General features: G+C 36.7%; 1 protein-coding gene across 3 annotated transcripts in view; it reads left to right on the top strand.

Moving 5' to 3' along the window:
* The window catches only part of UBE3D (ubiquitin protein ligase E3D), a 196214-nt gene that overhangs the window by 16702 nt on the left and 161362 nt on the right, over positions 1 to 18150 (top strand). For all 3 annotated transcript variants that reach the window (XR_012517254.1, XM_003922977.4, XM_074397770.1), the window contains exons 3-5: positions 366 to 456; positions 11591 to 11822; positions 16834 to 16903. Coding sequence is in view for 2 of the 3 variants with exons in the window: in XM_003922977.4 (XP_003923026.1) it covers positions 366 to 456; positions 11591 to 11822; positions 16834 to 16903 (393 nt within the window). In the remaining variant the exon portion in view is untranslated. The remainder of the gene's footprint in view (positions 1 to 365; positions 457 to 11590; positions 11823 to 16833; positions 16904 to 18150) is intronic.

Consider the following 18150-nt stretch of genomic DNA (forward strand, 5'->3'; position numbering starts at 1 on the left):
AAGACATAGCAGAGGAAGGCTGAGCATGTTGGAGATCTGTGTAGTTAGCTTGATGAGAAGGTAATAGTTCTTTTTCACTCATCCTTAATGTTGGTATTTATAGAATGAGAGAAATTACAAATGTTACATGCATAATCTAGGGCAGCACCTAGCTGTGGAACACTTAGCGAAATCTGTTGTTTTTGAAAACACTTCACAATATTTGCTTCTGCTTGAGTCATCAGATAGTATTAATTAAATGTGTACTTCTAGGTGGATCATAAACTGTTTATGGATGGTAATTTATCATGGCTGTTGAACTGTTTAAGTATGTTAATATATTTGTTTCAACTTCTAAAATTTGCTATTTCATTGACTTCCTTTAGAACTGATTTCAATGTTTAATCAACGCTTACAAGCCCAAGAATGTTGCACATTTTATTGCCAATCCTGCGGTGAAGTCATCATAAAAGACAGGTAAGGAATATATTTAACACTTATTAATTCTGTGTCTGGCAATGGTTATCTCTTTACCCATTGGAATTTCTGAAGTAATTGCCAATGGAGTAGTATATGGCCTTAAAGTGAGAGCCAGCTTAATGTCACTTTGAACGAAATCAGCCACAAAACTTGCTAGCAAACACAGAGTGATTAGCTCTTAGGAACATAAAGGGGAGTGTTAGGATGCTGTTGAGGGAGGAGAGCTGATCTTGGCCGAAGAACCTGTGCTGATCACTGAAGCACCTCCTTCCTGAAAAGAAACATGGCATCTGTCATATGTTTCATCTGGCACAATGCTGAGTGACGTTTTCCACATTCAGTGATTTTTTTGCACATAATAGAAGCTTTGCACAACACTTTTGATTTGAACTATTTTTATCAGTGCCCTTCTAAAAGCCATTTCCTATTACTCCTGCTTATTAAAACAGAGCGTACAGAGCACAAATTAACCTTTTCTCAATGATTAGGTTAATTTTATAACTTATTCTTGCCATGTGCTATGATTACCCTGTTGAGATGGGAAGGTTTCTTTGCTGGTTTTTTTCGTTGTTGTTTTCAGGGGGTTTTTTGTGGTCCCAAAGGCTGTTTTAATTTTTATTTTAATTTTTTTTTTGGTTTTCTTTCTTCCTCATATCAACCTTCTTGTTTCTTGGGCACAAACCCACCCCCCTGAAATTTCAGCCACTAGTCACTCACAGGCTAGAGAGACAGATTAAATCCTAATTATTGTTAACAATAGAAAGGACTTAGAGTTCTTTATTAGATGGGTTTCCTGAGTCAGGTTCCTAAGACTTATAAGTGAACAGATCCTCCTTATCTGAAACCTACTTCTCTTCCAGTGTTCCTTACCTGAGTAGTGCTATACTTCTACCTGTGTCCTCAAGGTAGAAGCCTGATATTGCCTTCAGTTCTTCCCTGTGAGGCAGGGGAGTCCAAGCTTTTGGCTTCCCTGGACCACACTGGAAGATGAGTTATCTTGGGCAACACATAAAATACACTAACACTAAAATAGCTGATGAGTTTTAAAAGAATTGCCAAAACTCATAATTTTTTTTTAAAAACATACTTTATTGCACTTTAGGTTCTGGAGTACCTGTGCAGAACATGCAGAATTGTTGCATAGGTACATACATGGCAATGTAGTTTGCTGCCTCCATCCCCGTCACCTGTATCTGGCATATCTCCCCATGTCATCCCTCCCCAACTCCCTACCCTCTGCTCTCCCTCCCGTAGTCCCCCACAACAGACTCCAGTGTGTGATGCTCCCCTCCCTGTGTCCATGTGTTCTCATTGTTCAATACCCACCTATGAGTGAGAACATGCGGTGTTTGATTTTCTGTTCTTGTGTCAGTTTGCTGAGAATGATGGTTTCCAGATTTATCCATGTCCCTACAAAGGACACAAACTCATTGTTTTTTATGGCTGTGTAGTATTCCATGGCGTATATGTGCCACATTTTCCTTGTCCAGTCTATCATTGATGGGTGTTTGGGTTGGTTCTAAGTCTTTACTATTAGAAACAGTGCCACAGTGAACATACCTGTGCCTGTGTCTTTATAATAGAATGATTTATAATCCTTTGGGTGTATACCCAGTAATGGGATTGCTGGGTCAAATGGAATTTCTGTTTCTAGGTCCTTGAGGAATTGCCACACTGTCTGCCACAATGGTTGAACTAATTTACACTCCAACCAACAGCGCAAAGGTGTTCCTGTTTCCCCACATCCTCTCTAGCATCTGTTGTCTCCAGATTTTTTAATGATCGCCATTCTAACTGACATGAGATGGTATCTCAATGTGGTTTAGATTTGCTTTTCTCTAATGACCAGTGATGATGAGCATTTTCTCCTAAGTTTCTTGGCCTCATATATGTCTTCTTTTATGAAGTATCTATTCATATCCTTTGCCCACTTTTTGATGTTTTTTTTTTTTCTTGTAAATCTGTTTTAGTTCTTTGTAGATTCGGGATATTAACCCTTTGTCAGAATCAATATTGTGAAAATGGCCATACTGCCAGAAGTAATTTATAGATTCAATGCTGTCCCCATCAAGCTGCCTATGACCCTCTTCGCAGAACTGGAAAAAAACACCTTAAACTTCATATGGAACCGAAAGAGAGCCCGCATAACCAAGTCAATTATAAGCAAAAAGAACAAAGCTGGAGGTATCATGCTACCTGACTTCAAACTATACTGCAAGGCTACAGTAATCAAAACAGCATGGTACTGGTACCAAAACAGAGATAAAGACCATTGGAACACAACAGAGGCCTCAGAGGCAACACCACACATCTATAACCATCTAATCTTTGACAAACCTGACAAAAACAAGCAATGGGGAAAGGATTCCCTGTTTAATAAGTGGTGTTGGGAAAACTGGCTAGGCATGTGCAGAAAGCAGAAACTGGACACCTTCCTGACACCTTATACTAAAATTAACTCCAAATGGATTAAAGACTTAAACATAAGACCTAACGCCATAAAAACACTAGAAGAAAACCTATGCAAAACCATTCATGACATAGGCATAGGCAAGGACTTCATGACTAAAACAACAAAAGCATGGGCAACAAAAGCCAAAATAGACAAATCAGATCTAATTAAACTCCAGAGCTTCTGCACAGCAAAAGAAATAATCATTAGAGTGAACCAGAATGGGAAGAATCTCATGTTTTAAGAAAGTTTATGTATTTGTGTTGGGCCACATTCAAAGCTATTGGGCCCCATGTGACCCAGCAGCCATGGGTAAGACAAGCTTGCTCTAAGGGGTTCCCCCCATAAATAGTCAGTTGCCAGATTCTTTTGCATAGCATGTCTTATGTAAGTCCACTTTGCTCCACCCTAGTGCCTCTACCTTAGTTGAGGCAACTGTCTTGTCACCTAATTACACTTGTTGCCAGCTCCTCATCCACTGAGCCTCCCTCTAGTTTCACCTTCTCCTCTGTTTTAGCACAACTGAGTCATTGTTCTCAAATGTATCAGGCTCTACTGGTCAAACCCCTCCTGCACCCCCCATTTCTTCAATATAAATTCCAGAAACATGCTACGTTAGGACCTTTATGAGTTTACCTCTATTTACCTCTCCACCCTCACGTTTCATACCTCTTTCTCCAACCTATTCCTCCTCCCCCCAAAAACATCCCATTATTGATTAGCATTCTTTACACAGCTCTGGTGATCAGTGTGCAGCCCAGTAGTCTCTTCTTGATTCTTCTCATCCTGGAGCTGTATGAAAGTGACTTCCTTTCCTGGAATGCACCCCACACCCTGTCTCCCCTTTGTTGGTTCCTACCTGAACTTCATAATTCAGCTGACAGAACAACCACTGTTAGGAGCCTTCTCTCAACCCTGGGTTGGTTGAGGTGCTTTTCTAAGGTTTATTTGCCTGTCTTCACAATTAAACTGTAGGCTCTCGAAGTGGAGATAATCTTCTTGTCCCCTGTATCCTTTATCCCTACTCTTTTGAGAGTGCCGTATAGTGTGGTCCCTTCTGAGTTTGCCTAGTAGTGCAGACTCAGAAGCCAGACCAACTGGGTTTACATCTGCCATTTACTAGCTGTGTGACTCTGGGCAAGTCTTAACCATTCTGTGCCTCAGTTCTCTTATTGCAAAAATGTGGCTAACAATAGGACCTACCTCATTTGGTTGCTAGGAGAATACAGTGAGTTTAAGTGTTTATGACAGTGCCTGGCATGTGGCAAGCATTCAGAATTAGCTACTGCTATGATTACTATTCTCATCATTGTCATCATCCCCATCCTCAGCATCAGGCACTGTCCCTGGTGAATGGTATGGTCTCAATCAGTTTTTGCTGGTTGAATTGAATGAACATTGACATGTTTGTTTTGGCCTTCCCCCAACTTCTTTCGCTTGCTTCCTCATTTCTGGCAGTGTCCCAGGTGATGAGATGGTACAGAGTTACACTGGTGTAAGTGAGAGGTTACAAATGGAGGATCCTCAGAAGGACTATCTTGAGTAAGAAATGAGGTGACTTTAAATTTGCAGAGGAGGGACCTTACCTTTGCTTGGATTACATAAGGGTTGAAGTTACTGCATGTACTCAGTGACAGTCCCCCTTTATCCTAAAAGGTTCAGGGGAATCTCAGTTTGCTTTGTAGTTTAACCAAGGGTGTTTTCCCTCCCTCAGTTTAGTTTAGGCTTTGGTTGAATTCTCAAATGAAGTTTATGAAACATTCATTCCTGGACAACAATAGGGATACCTAGAAGTTATAGTCAGAACATGTTAAATCTGTGTAACAGTATTTCCTGTTGCTGCTTACAGCAAAGGATGTGTTCATTCATTATTGGCTGTTATTTGTGTTTCATTGGAAGAAGATGATAATTTGAAAAATCTTTTTCTGTTGCCCCCATTTTTTCTGTTCAAGAACTGTGTCTTCTGTATCAGCCCCTTTTACAGTCATGGAACTGAGAACTAGAAGGGCAGCAATCACTTTCCCTACCCCTGACCATCGGCAGGCCCTGGAGGCAGAAGCAGGAGAATGGGACCTGGGTTTGAACTCCAGCTTTGTGACTTAGTAGCTGGGACGTCGTGTTTGTACTACCTCAGGTTCTTCTAATACAGCCTTCTAATAAGGCCTATTTCCTAAATTTGTCAAGAGAGTTAAAGGATGTAACATATGTAATAGTTAATGCTCAACAAGGTCTTTTAAGTTGGTTTTATTTTTAAATTGTTTTTTATTTAATTATTCCTTTTCCCCTTTTTCCAAATCGTTCCTGTTAAAAAAATAGAAAATTATCGAGTTTAGCGTTTCAAAGCTTTTGGTTTCAGGACTGTGATTCACATCCTCTGTATGTGTCAAGGAAATGAATTCCCTATCTCTTTTTCTCTCTGAGAAAATAAACAATGGACTTGACTTAGCCTGTGTCTCATTTAAGCAAGGCTTACCCAAAAGCTTTTTCATATCATACCCGTATGCCTGGCATATGCATGCCTCTTCAATAATGCAGAGAAATCCTTAGTAAATGACTTAAGGCTTTACTTACCTTGAATTCTTAGGTAGCACGCCTTATTGTATGGAAAAAGATGCTTTTTTAAGTATCTGCACATGGATTTCATGTTGACCGTTAATGTTAAATCCAGTGTTCTTATTTCTCCCTCAGTATTCTGTTTTACATGAGTGGTAAGGACAACTTTGTGCTCGTTAAATAGAAACAAGACCAAAGGTATTCAAAACAGGATGTGTGTGCCATAATCAAAATCAACTAATTGTAAACTTATTTCCCAGGAAGGTACCTTGGAATACGTTGATTTATCTGTATTGGGAGCAAATCCATAGGAGCAGTGGAACAGAGTTAAGATCTGCTTACTGGCTAGTCTTATTATCTGGGAACATGTTACATTAATTTCCTTGGCTCCAGTTTCCTCATGTATAAATGAGGATGTTGGATTAGATAAACCTGTTATGTGCTATGAAGCACAAAATTTCCCTGATTAGTGAACCTCATTTCATATTTGGGGTTTCATGTACTTTGTGATTCATGATTATTTGGTAGTGTGAGACTAATGCTTATTCCTTTTTATTTTTTATTTTTTTTTTTAATAAAAAGGGTTCTTGTCAACCAAATTATAAGATGTAGAGGGCAGTTTAAACATTAAAACTCATTAATGGCTTTTAATACTTACTAGCACCAGGGCACATGACATCTGCTAATGAGGGCAGCTTTTTTTCTTTTTCTTTTTTTTTCTGAAAGGGAACCTTACTCTGTTGCCAGGCTGGAGTGTATTGGTGGGATCTCAGCTTACTGCAACCTCCACCTCCTGGCTTCAAACAATTTTCCTGCCTCAGCCTCCTGATTAGCTGGTACTACAAGCCCAAACCACCACACCCAGCTAATTTTTGTATTTTTAGTAGAGATGGGGTTTCACCATGTTGGCCAGGATGGTCTTGATCTCCTGACATGATGATGCACCCGCCTTGGCTTCCCAAAGTGCTGGGATTTGAGGCGTGAGCCACCACGCCTGGCTGTGGCTTTTTTTCTTAATTTAAGGTCACATGTTCTTAGCTGTTTGTTGTGGTTATTTGAAAACAAATAATGTCTCATTTCTTTATAATAAAATTCTCCAATTTACATTTTATCAGCTAATAGTTTTTCTATAAAATTTGTGTGAATATATGTAATTTTTGATTTCGTTTTTGTTCAGATTCACAGGCGCTAATAGCCAGCAACAGTAGTAACATTTACTTTGTTGTGAATACTCTCAGAAACAGCCAGATTTTCCTTGTGTTTGAAATTTATGTCTTCTAGAAATAAATTCATCTCATACATGAATGAAATCAGTTGGCCAAACAAATTTTCAAACTCAAGCCTTTTGATTTTCAGATGATTTGAAACAGAGTGGCTCTCCTGAGGTCTCTGGATGGTCCGCCTTGTTCTCCCTGCACTGGCAGGGTAGTGCTAAGCGGTGTCAGCTCAGAGCTCATAAGGGCATAGAGACCCTAGAGGGAAACCAGAGCTCATGCGGGCATTGAGACCCTAGAGGGAAACAAGTAAGTTGGGATCTTTGGAAACCTGAGATGTCAGGATATCCAACCACTCGATTGATCGACTTGGCAGACGAGCTACAATTGTAATCTGAAAATAACTACTCCCAAGAATACTGTCACTTTTCTTTATGAAAGAGAACAAAGAGGTTAAAAAAAGAGTACAGGCACCAGCTGCACTATTGGTAACATTGTAGGAACTTTTAGAATAAAATTATACTTTTGTGGCTCTAATCATACTATGTACGTAATAGTATTAACATACTAAGCTATTTTTATAGGATTTGTGGCTTGCCAGTCAGAATGTCACCTGAATTTATCTAATTCCAGCAGCCATATTTTTGAGCTTTAGATAGTTGATGTTATTATTATTCTTAATGTCTGCTTGGTTATAATCCAATCTGTAAAAGCTGATTTTACTATTGTTATTATCACTGATTAATGGTTAATTTTAAAGTTAAGGGGCACAATTTTATTTTCTTACATACGTTTCTTTATTTTCACATTCTTCATTTTTCTTTACCTCTATTATCTTTAAAGTTCGGGGGCACACATTATCTTATGTATATTTTAAGTTACTTTCTAAAAGTTTGTGCTCATGGTGCATTAAACAGAATAGCAAATTTTAGTTTATTTTGAAGTTGTGTTGCTGCTCATCATAGAATCGTAAGCTGAGAGAAAATTTAGGAAATCATTTCACTCTTTCTTTGAGCTCCACCAGATTTCTCCCTAAAAACTAACCTTGAAAACAATGGTATCTATTTTATTTTGAAAGTTCTCTTGAGAAGTAGATCATATCAAAGTGTATTTTTCACGGTTTTGGATAAATATGCTTTCAATAAAGCAGTGATTAAAATCTTTTGTCCTTAAAGGTTTTATACAAAAATCTGCTTTAAAAACTCTTTTATCTTTGCAGTGACTTGCAGATTTGGCACTTTGTTGTTCCTGGCATCTTACACAGATTGTTATAGGATATATTATAGCTTTTGTTCCCATGATATGTGGTCACATTAAGTTTATAATATCATTTTATGTTAATGTGAGTTGTCTCCCAGATCTCTGTAAATATTGATGTAATTTTATTTCCCTGATCATGTAGGGGATTTTGACATTGTTATATTTCGCACTATATTGAGGATTTGTTTATTGGCACTACATGCAGTATGTCAGAAGACAAAAGATCTTAATGATGGAGAAAGTTCAGGAGCCTGTTTAGGCCTAACTCCCTCCCACTCTAGATGGGCAATTTATTTGCCCTCTTCTGCTGCTTCTTAGTAAAATTCAAATCTGACCTGCTGCTTCTCTACTTAAAATTCTGTAATGCTTCCCATCCACCTGAAGTTCCAAATCCCTATCCCTTAGCATAGCCTGGACACCCCACACAGTTTTCCACCATCCTACCTGCCCAAGTCTCCTCTATTGCTCTTCTGCATTACCAGGAGAGGGAATATATTCTAAGGAAAGAGTTTGGTTTTAGAGTCAGGAAGACCTGGGCTAAGAACCTGCCATTACTGATCACCTCTGATTCTGTGAACTTACGCAGATTATTTGACATTTTTGAACCTCACTTTCCTCCTCTGAACGGGGAAATGATATTTCTTGTCTCACAAAGTTGTTGCAAGCATTAAATAAAATAAGGTGTGTGTAGTGCCCACCAAGGGTCTTTTTAAGTTAACTAAACACGAGGACTCACAAGGCTACCACAGGCCACATTCCTTGCCAGCAGGGCAACTTCAAGAATTCCTCTCAGCAGGGCCTCTGCATGTTTACACAAGTGACAGCTCACATACCTTTCTGGGGACTGTTGTATCCCCACGCGACATAGTTCCAGGTACAAAGCATAAGCTCCAGATCAGGGAGGTACAGGAGCTGCTCTGGCTTAGAAGAAGCCTCCTGCATTAAGCAGCTGATCTCTCTTATAGCAATTCTTGACATAGTTTGTAGGGTTCCCAAGAAGAGACTGCATTCAGGGAAGGCCAAAGCATAGCATTCCTATCAGACAGTTACAGCTCATTCATATTTCTTCCTGATTCAGATGCAGTTTACCAACCAAGGATCATTTTTACTGTAAGCAGTGTTGCCTAGCAATATAGTCAATGCCTAAGATCTTACCTGGTTTCCAGGGTAACAGAGCTAGGTGGTTAAACCAAAGGTCAGATTCTCAAGCAGCAAGGGAAAAGGTTTGTTAACCCGTTCATTCCAGTGTGCCACAGATCCAACCAGGGGCTTCACACATTACAGTTCTCAAAATACGCTAGTTCATTTCTTCAACAAATATTTAAGAGCTCATGCTATATGTTAAGAGCAATGTAAGACAGAAGTACAGTGTCAAGGTAAACAGATATGGCATCTACCTTCATATTGTTTCTTCCATGATGCCCATAATTCCTTTCATTGCCTGGAAACTATCCTTCAAAGGCCAGCTCAGATATTACCTTTTCTCTGAAGTCTATGTACAATCTAATTCCCTAGCACTTTGTATATATTGCCCTGAATTCATGGATTGGTCTTGGGGATCCATGAATCCCCTAAAGTAATATGCAAATTTTGTGTGCTTATAGGAATGTATGTTTGAGGAAAGGGGCTAATACGTTTCTTGTTCAATGGGACGATCTGTACTACTCCCCCTGCACCCACCACCCCAAGAATTTAGAACCATTTCTCTGTTATGAGCATTTATAGCATGTGGTTTTGTTATTTTTTGTAGGTCTATATTTCTTACTACAACATGAGTATCTTAAGAGAGACAACTGTATATATTCATATTTTGTGCCAGGAGAATGCCTGCATCATAGTAGACTTGTAGGAAATGTATGTTGGAAGAATCACTTCTTAGTATGCTTACCAGGTTCAGCACCTTGATGATACCAACGGTGCAGTGTATACTAATTTCAAAGGAAAACGTCTACCTTATGGTAAACTAAAATCAACCTTTCTTGTTCCTAGCTTTGTCCTCTGCAGTTGTAAATTGTGTACCCTCTTCCAAACTGTAATTGCTCTTTTATGTGACACAGTTGATTGGGAAATCAAAGGAAAATGGTTAATATGGGGGAATTGTTAAAAAAAAGTAGCATTCACATCTTAAATATTTTAACTTATCACATCTGAATGTACATTAATTTGCTAGTATTTGTATTTTTTTAGAAGGAGAAACTTAGCAGATATTACGTTAACCAAGTTATCAAGATTATCATCACTAAGTTGTGTTGATATGATGTATTCTCTGATGTGATGAGAAGGGATAAGTCACTTCTGTGAGATTCTTTCCCCAAACCCATACCACCAGTCTAATCTTGAGACAATATTAGACAAACTGAGATTGAAGAATATTCTGTAAAATACCTGAGCTTTCAAAAGTCTCAAGTTTCTGAAAAATAAAGAAATACTGATAAACTATCACAGACCAGATGAGACTAGGGAGACATGATTACTAAATGCAAAGTGTTATCATGAATTAGATCTTGGAACAGAAGAAAGGAATATTAGTGGAAAAACAGGTGAAACTCAAAGTGTGTAGTTTTGACAAATGTACCATGGTCTCATAAAATAGTAACATTAGGGACAGCTGGGTGAAGTGCATATGGGAACTAATATACTACCTTTGTAACTTTTCTGTAAATCTAAAATTATTCCAAAATAAAACGTTTGTTAAAATACAGTAATAGAAGAATTTATAGAAGAACGTTGTTAGGTGATTTGACAGTTAAGACACGTAACCAAAATAAAAGACAGGAACAGCAAAAAAATTTGTAACAGACAAATAGAGATAGGGCTTATACTCAATACAGAACACATTTTTACAAATTAATGAAAACATAATAATACCCTGGAAAATAGTCACTAACACAATTCACAGAAGAAACAGAGTGGTCTCTAAGTAGAAAAACTAGATGAATGTCACCAGTAATTTAAGAGTTGCCAATTAAAGCAGCACTGAAAATAATTTCACCTATTACTAGAGCATAAATGGAAAAATGATAATATCCAATTATGAAAAGGGTGAGTGGAGGAATTAGAGATTGGCACAGCCTTTCTGGAAAGAAATTCATCTAATAGGTGTTGGGTTTTAAAATATGCAATCATTTGTGCTTATCATCTCTCACTAATATAAGATTCTTTCCAAGGAAATGGATATGTTCATAAATGTTCTAACAGGAGCATTCATCACAGAGTTATTGATAATGAAAACCTCAAAACCTAAATATCTAACAGGTGAGGGAATGATCTCAAAAGTTTTGATGTACTTATGGAATAGAATGTTGTGGACTAATTAGGAGTCATCTAAATAAAACAACAAAAGCAAGATATAGTATGTATAGTCACCATTCCAAATATATCTTTTGAATGGATGGCAGAGAAACACAATGTCATGTAAAAAGTAGTACTTATCTCTGGGTGGTGAGAGAAAAGGACGATTTTTGTTTTCTGTGTACCTCTTTGCATTTTCAAAATTACCTCTAGTGAGTATATATTACTTTTATAATTGGGAAAAAATTAGCATTGCAAGACTTGTGGTTAATGAATTTCTTTCATCTTTTATGTTCATTTAATTAAGAGAATGTTAGTTCCATTGTGTTCTGTGTAAAACAGTTTTTCTTCTTTCCATTAGGAAGCTGCTCAGGGTGCTCCCACTGCCAAGTGAGAATTGGGGAGCTCTAATTGGAGAATGGTGTTGTCATCCCGACCCCTTTGCTAATAAGCCACTTCATCCGCAAGAGGAGGACTGTTTTATTGGAGACTCTTTCTTCTTGGTGAATTTAAGAACCAGTTTGTGGCAGCCAAGACCTGAACTATCCCCCGTGGAGATGTGCTGTGTTTCTTCTGACAACCATTGTAAATTGGTAAAATATTATTTCAAAATAAATGCTAATTTAGAGGTTGTCTTAGATACTGTTTTCTTCAATCTTTTCTAATTCAGGGCTTGTTACACAGACCGCTGTAAAGGCCAAAATTCATTATGTTCAATTGTCATCTCTATCTCTGCTTTATCAAAACAGGAAGAACATATGGCTTTAAACCAAAACAGCCACAGCGACCTGGAAGAATAAGGGGAGGAAGACTTCTGCAGGCATTGAATTGGGAGTACTAACACTTTACAAACCAAAATGTCCCACTTTCTTGTTCTTAGGATAATATTCCATAATTTGTGTGCATTTTATCCTAAATAGTCTGATTTAAGTTAAAAGTGTTCTCTTGCTCTGGGATATGTACTTTCTGATTAGGCTGAGGTATTTTACTATTTCTGCCCATAGACTAGACTTCTCCTGAAGTCATAAATGCAGATGTCATCAAGTAAAAAGAGGAATGGAGGAGTACAGGAATGGAGATAATGCTCGTGTTCCAGGGTCTAAGTTGGTGCTTAACAATGTGAGGTCTGGTGGCTCTTGCTGTATAAGTTGCTTTGGGAAGAAGGCAATTTTCTTTCACTGCAAAGAACAAGTGTTTTACTTTATTTTAAAAGAAAATCAGTGGCATTGGCGTGGCCCTATGAGAAATCATTCCCCTGATGGGCAGTCAATATAGATGTTATTTAAGAAGTAAAGAAAATCATTACCAGAGAATCATTTTAACATCTGATTATTGGTGGGAACAAAAATATTGTATTTTAAATTTCATTTAGAACTCATTTAATTTTTGTAATAAGAACTGAGCAACTGCAGGAAATATGTAGCAGTTGGGCAGCTCTTAGGTTGTAAATTAGTTTTATAGAACTATTTTGAGGAAGATGAAGGAAATTTGTTAAATGTGGAAGTTAAGTTATCAGATAAAATTATTTAAGTGCCTCATCTTACACTGTAAACAGAAATCCCTTTACTAAATATGGTTCACTCTGATGAACTATAGTACTTTACCTTTTATATTTTAAAAGGTAAATGGTAACTTAATATAAATTTGTTATATTTAATATGATTAATTTGTATTTTGATCTAAATATATGCACTAATACTTTATTATTTTATGTGTTTTAAATTTCATCTTCATGATTTAGCTATACATTTAAAAAATATTTGGAAGTTGTGAGCAGAAAAGTAGAGAAAGATTAAATGAGGGAAACCATGTTTCTTTTGAATAAACTCAGCACTCTGTGCTGAAATATATTCTTCACATTTACATCTTTATCAGTTATGTGATGCCATTTACAAGAATTTTTCTTCATAGTAAACAGCTGTCTGTTCCATTAAAGAAAGGCCCTTCATATTTTTAGACATTACAGTTTTTAGTATCAAGGAGACTGTGGGAAATTCTGTACTATCATGACAAGCTGCTATTGACAAGATTTTCTTCAAGTTAGCCTAGATGAAAGTTCTGCTTTAATTGTATATTGTAGCAGTCCAAAGAGTGTGCCTGTGACCAAAATAGAAACATAAATTTGGAGGGACTGCTTAAACAGTGCTCTCAAGGCTCCTGTGGGAACAAGGCTGCTCTGTGCTGTTGAAAATCTTTTTCTCCTATCACCCAGTCTAGCCATCTAGCAAGGTTTTGAAATGTCACATGGTAACAAAGCATCCTAATGGTATCTCTTGGGAAACATTTTTTTGGTGAGACAATATCAAGGGTCCTTAGAAATTGAAACAACACAAAGGGAAAATAAAGCGAGGACAGGAGGCTAATCCACCTCTCTAAGCAGCCCTGCCATGTCTCAGATATATTGACTTAATTAGTCCACAACAATGTCTGTCTCTGCTCTGTAGAGTTCCCACACTGTTAGACTGCTTCATTGCACAACTTGCTTTATTATTTCCTTGATGGAGAGGTGAAGAAAAATGCATCACAAAGCAGAGATTATCTTTAAATAAAATGTATGTGTTATAATATGTTTAATTTAAAAGATCTGCTTTAAAAACAGCACAAACAAACAAACATGAAGCCGAACTCTATTATAATTTCTTTTCTTCCGTAGCCTTTTAGAACTTATAGTGCTTTATTTGTGCCTTTGTCATTGCAGCAGTATCTACTTATTTTTAAGAGATACCTGCTGGAGATTCCCCTATTCATGTATTCATGTATCATCTCTCTTTTGCTATTTTGTGCCTACCCACATAATGAAAATTTTGCATCTTATAATAATGGGATGATAAAGATGGCATTTCATCCTTTTATAAGATTCAAACTATTATTCAAGACTTCACTCTTTTTTAAAGAACAAATAAAATTGATCTTTGATTATATTAATATTACTGCTGGCAAGGATGATTAACATCTTTACCTTTTTGTTTTTTCTTGGAGTACTTAGTAATAATTAGTTGATTTTGGTAATTTGTTTTTTTAAATCCTTAAGTGTGTCTTTTTTTGTTTTTTTTTAGAAAAGTGTGTTACCAAACTCTAAGTATTCACAAGTATAAAAAGAATAGTATTACGAACTTCAGTATGGATTCATCAAGTATGCTTCATCTGCTCTTTTTTTCTGAAGTGTTTTAAAACAGTCATGTCATTTTACCCCTATGTCTTTCAATATGTACATCTACAAATAGGGATTTTAAAAATGTAGCCACCCTATCATTATCACACCTTATAAAATTAGCAGTTATTCCTTGATGATAAAATAACAGGCCATATACAGATTTTATCAATTGTCTTAAAAATATCTTTTATTATAGGTTTGTTTGAATCAACGTCCACACATATGATTGAAGTAATTTGCTTGTTGTTAATATGATTCTTAAATCCTGATTATCCATGTCTGATAAGGATAGAGTCTTATTTTAACAACAAGCAAACAAAAAACACTTTACCTGCCCCCTTAAAAGACAAGGTGAGATATTCTGTGAGAGCAATTACAAAAGAAGTACGTATCAGAGCACTTGAAAAAAAAAATTTCTGCTTCAAATAGATTCTTTCTTTTCAAGCATTGTTATTACAATACAAATATTAGTTTTTAGTAAAGCCTTTGATTTTTGGTAAGATCTAATGCGTGTGATCAGATTTAACTTGTACAAAATAGTACTCTTTAAAAAAATTTTTAATATCAACTTGGAGCCGTACAGGTATGTTTTACTGTAAGAAAGCATGAAACTGCCAGAATACCACTCTTTATAGACCATACTGACTTTCTGAGCTCTCTTCTTCCTGGACCTGAACAAACTGGCACCTTCCTAGGTTTCTGTTTCTGTCTCTTACCTCTGATGGGAATAACCCCATCCAGTTTCCCACCTGGGTCAGGCTCCGAGACCGATCATTTGTGATGTTCCTGATAAAGATGTTGATACAGTGGCCAGAGATGGCACACTGTGGGGCCCACTTTGTGAGTGTGCCTGGATAGAAGTTTGAGCCAAGTCTGAGCTGACTTACGAATTCCATGTGTGCTTTTGTTTTCTCAGCAGAGACTTTTAGAGAAAGTCTGCAGAATCTGTCCAAATACTGCAGCTAGAACAGGAAAAAATGGAATAAGTGTTTATATTACTGAAGGTTACTTCAGTGTATGAAGGGATTCATCTCAGGAGTTTCTAAATAGAAGAGCTGTGGACATCTATGGATTTTTTAGTAGTTGTCTATGTTTGATGCTGGGAGAAAGAATAGGTCATTAGAGAAAGACCCCAATATGAATTGTGCTGTTACTCTTGACTTTGACCTCTAATTGAATATATATATTTTTACATCAAGATCTGATAACACACACACACTCGTATACATACACACATATACAAACACACATCAAAAGTTTCTTGAAGCAGAACTCAGTGTTTGAAGCACCGCCATATTTTCTGTTGTATTGTATTTCATTTTTTAAAAACACAGTAATCCATTGAATTGGTTCCCACTAATGGGATGCATGAACTGTAGTTTGGAAAACACTTAGCATAGTGTTTAGAAGCCTTAGCATCAAAGGGACCCAAATTCAAACATCAGCTGTCTCAGTTACTAGCAGCACATCCGTGGAACGCAATTTAAATGTACTTCTTCTGCAACTTTTCAGTAAATTATGCCAAGGAAAAAATATACTCAAATGTATATTAATCAGGAAAAATTTTTTTCCTTAGATTAAATACACATCATCCCACATCAGAAGTCACTGTCCTTCTTTACTGCAGCCTACACCTATTCTCTGGTTTTCCAGGAAGGGTAGCCTGGCGTGTCCAGAGTTGCAAAAGTTCCTTTTCCCTGCCCACTTTATATGGCTTCTGCCTTGTTACAGTATATCTGGATGAGAGGAATGTTGTATGGTTTTAACAAAGGTACTATTATGGATGTGAAAGGAGTATTCTTTGTTTATTGATTAGGCAAATGCTATTTTAATCTGTATCTCAAATAGTGAATTTGGGTTTTTGAAGGTCAGGATTGTTTCAGGAATTGTTCCAGAGCACTACCTGTCTTTCCAGTTACAGTGCCTTTCCTAAGTGGAAAAAATGAAACTATATGAACAGACTAGATATTTTTAACTTTTCATTTATTGGTAGTTAAGGGTTATAAGTAACTTTGATAAAAATTATGCTGGACCAGGAGTCCAAATAGTGTGAGTTCAAGTTCTGATTTTTCTGTGTTGTATACACGTGAGTTGAGGCAAGTTATCCACCCTGTCTTGTCATCCACTCTCCGCCTGTTCTAAGTTATAAGGCTATTTGGAAGTGCTTAGAAATTTAAGGTGCTACTTATTCAAATTATTTGGCAATATTTGAATTATCAAGAAGTGGCTGGTTTTGGAAAAGCGAATCTGTGCTTTATTGTTTCTTAAGACTTGAAAAAATTATCTCTGTGCATGTGAATTATGCATACAAGCTAAATGTATTTTCAGTATTTAGTAGAGGGCAGAATAAAATGTAAAGTTCAACGTATACTCTGGGGACTATGTTAAAATTATATATTCCTTTTAAGAAAAGCTGAATGACATTTAAATGACATTTTTCTATTCTACAGGAACCAAAGGCAAATACCAAAGTAATTTGTAAGCGTTGCAAGGTGGTGTTGGGAGAGACTGTGTCATCAGGTAAGAATTTCATAACAAGAAGCCAAAATGATTGCCTTCTTATTTAAAAGCCAGAATGATATCTTATAGTAAATATATAGGAAAGATCGATGATTAATACATGTTGTAAAATTGGTGCTTCTCAAAATAGACCTCAATTAACATATCATTTAATATACCAAGAAGTTTCTGTATTTGGACCTTCATAAGTACAAAAGTATTGAGTTTTAAGTTTTAAGAAGTTGAGTCATTTTCAGTGTTTCATAGCCTCTTTGTAGATATAACATAATAGTATAAAGTTTGCACTTGGGTCTATTATAAAGAAAATTGGAGCTTTTTTCTTTTTTTTTCTTTCTTTCTTCCTTTTTTATTTTGTAATGTTACCTTCCTGGTAACTTACAGAGCAGAGCCTTTTTGTTAATACAACTCCTCAGTCAGAAGAGATGGTGCCCAGAGATGGAGAAATTGTTTTCCTTGGCTGCCATCTGGCTTGGGGCTGTATTTTGGGGCTGGGGATGGGACCTGTTGAAATGGAAGAAAACACATTCTGAGTTTTGTACTTTGTCCCTGATTTTTTTTAATTTCCCAGTAGCATTGATTATATTTTATGTAAGCTCTGTTACACTACTTTAAAATATAATAATGAAAATCCTGATAATTAAAATGCATTGCTGTTTAAAGATACGGTTTAAAGTGTCTAGGGAGCTACAACATGCTGTGTTAGCTTTGTGGATGATGAATAATTGCTGTTAATACAATTAATTAGAAGACGTGATTTATATGAAGCAGTTGTACTTAAGGGAAGGCAGATGATGGTATTTGTTTGTTTGTTTAATCATCAGAATCTTGTAAGTAGTTACTTGTTCACAGTGAGCCAAAAAGGAAAAATGAGTTAGTAAAGGATCCATCCTCAATGTCATTTTTGGAAAATGAAAACAAGCCCCTGAAGCAACACCTTAGAAAATGTTAAGGCTTCTGGTTAAATAAGGTGAATTGATTTTTAAATTCTTTTCTCCCTGAAGTCCTGTTGAAATGTCAGTTGAGGAATGACAAGATATATATCTACAAAGGATATGAAGAAATAGAGAAGAGTTGACAATGACATAAACAAGAGATGTAAGCAGACTTTTTGGAATACACTTGGCAGCATGAAGGAAGCTGCAGCTTTGGTGTCTGCAGATAATTTGGATGAGGAGTGAGTCAATACTCACTGTAGAACCCTAGAACAGGTTAGAATTTGGAGGTAGCCAGTAACAGGGAAGGCAGTC

Source organism: Saimiri boliviensis, chromosome 4 (assembly GCF_048565385.1).
Source record: "Saimiri boliviensis isolate mSaiBol1 chromosome 4, mSaiBol1.pri, whole genome shotgun sequence".
NCBI classification, from domain to species: Eukaryota; Metazoa; Chordata; class Mammalia; order Primates; family Cebidae; genus Saimiri; species Saimiri boliviensis.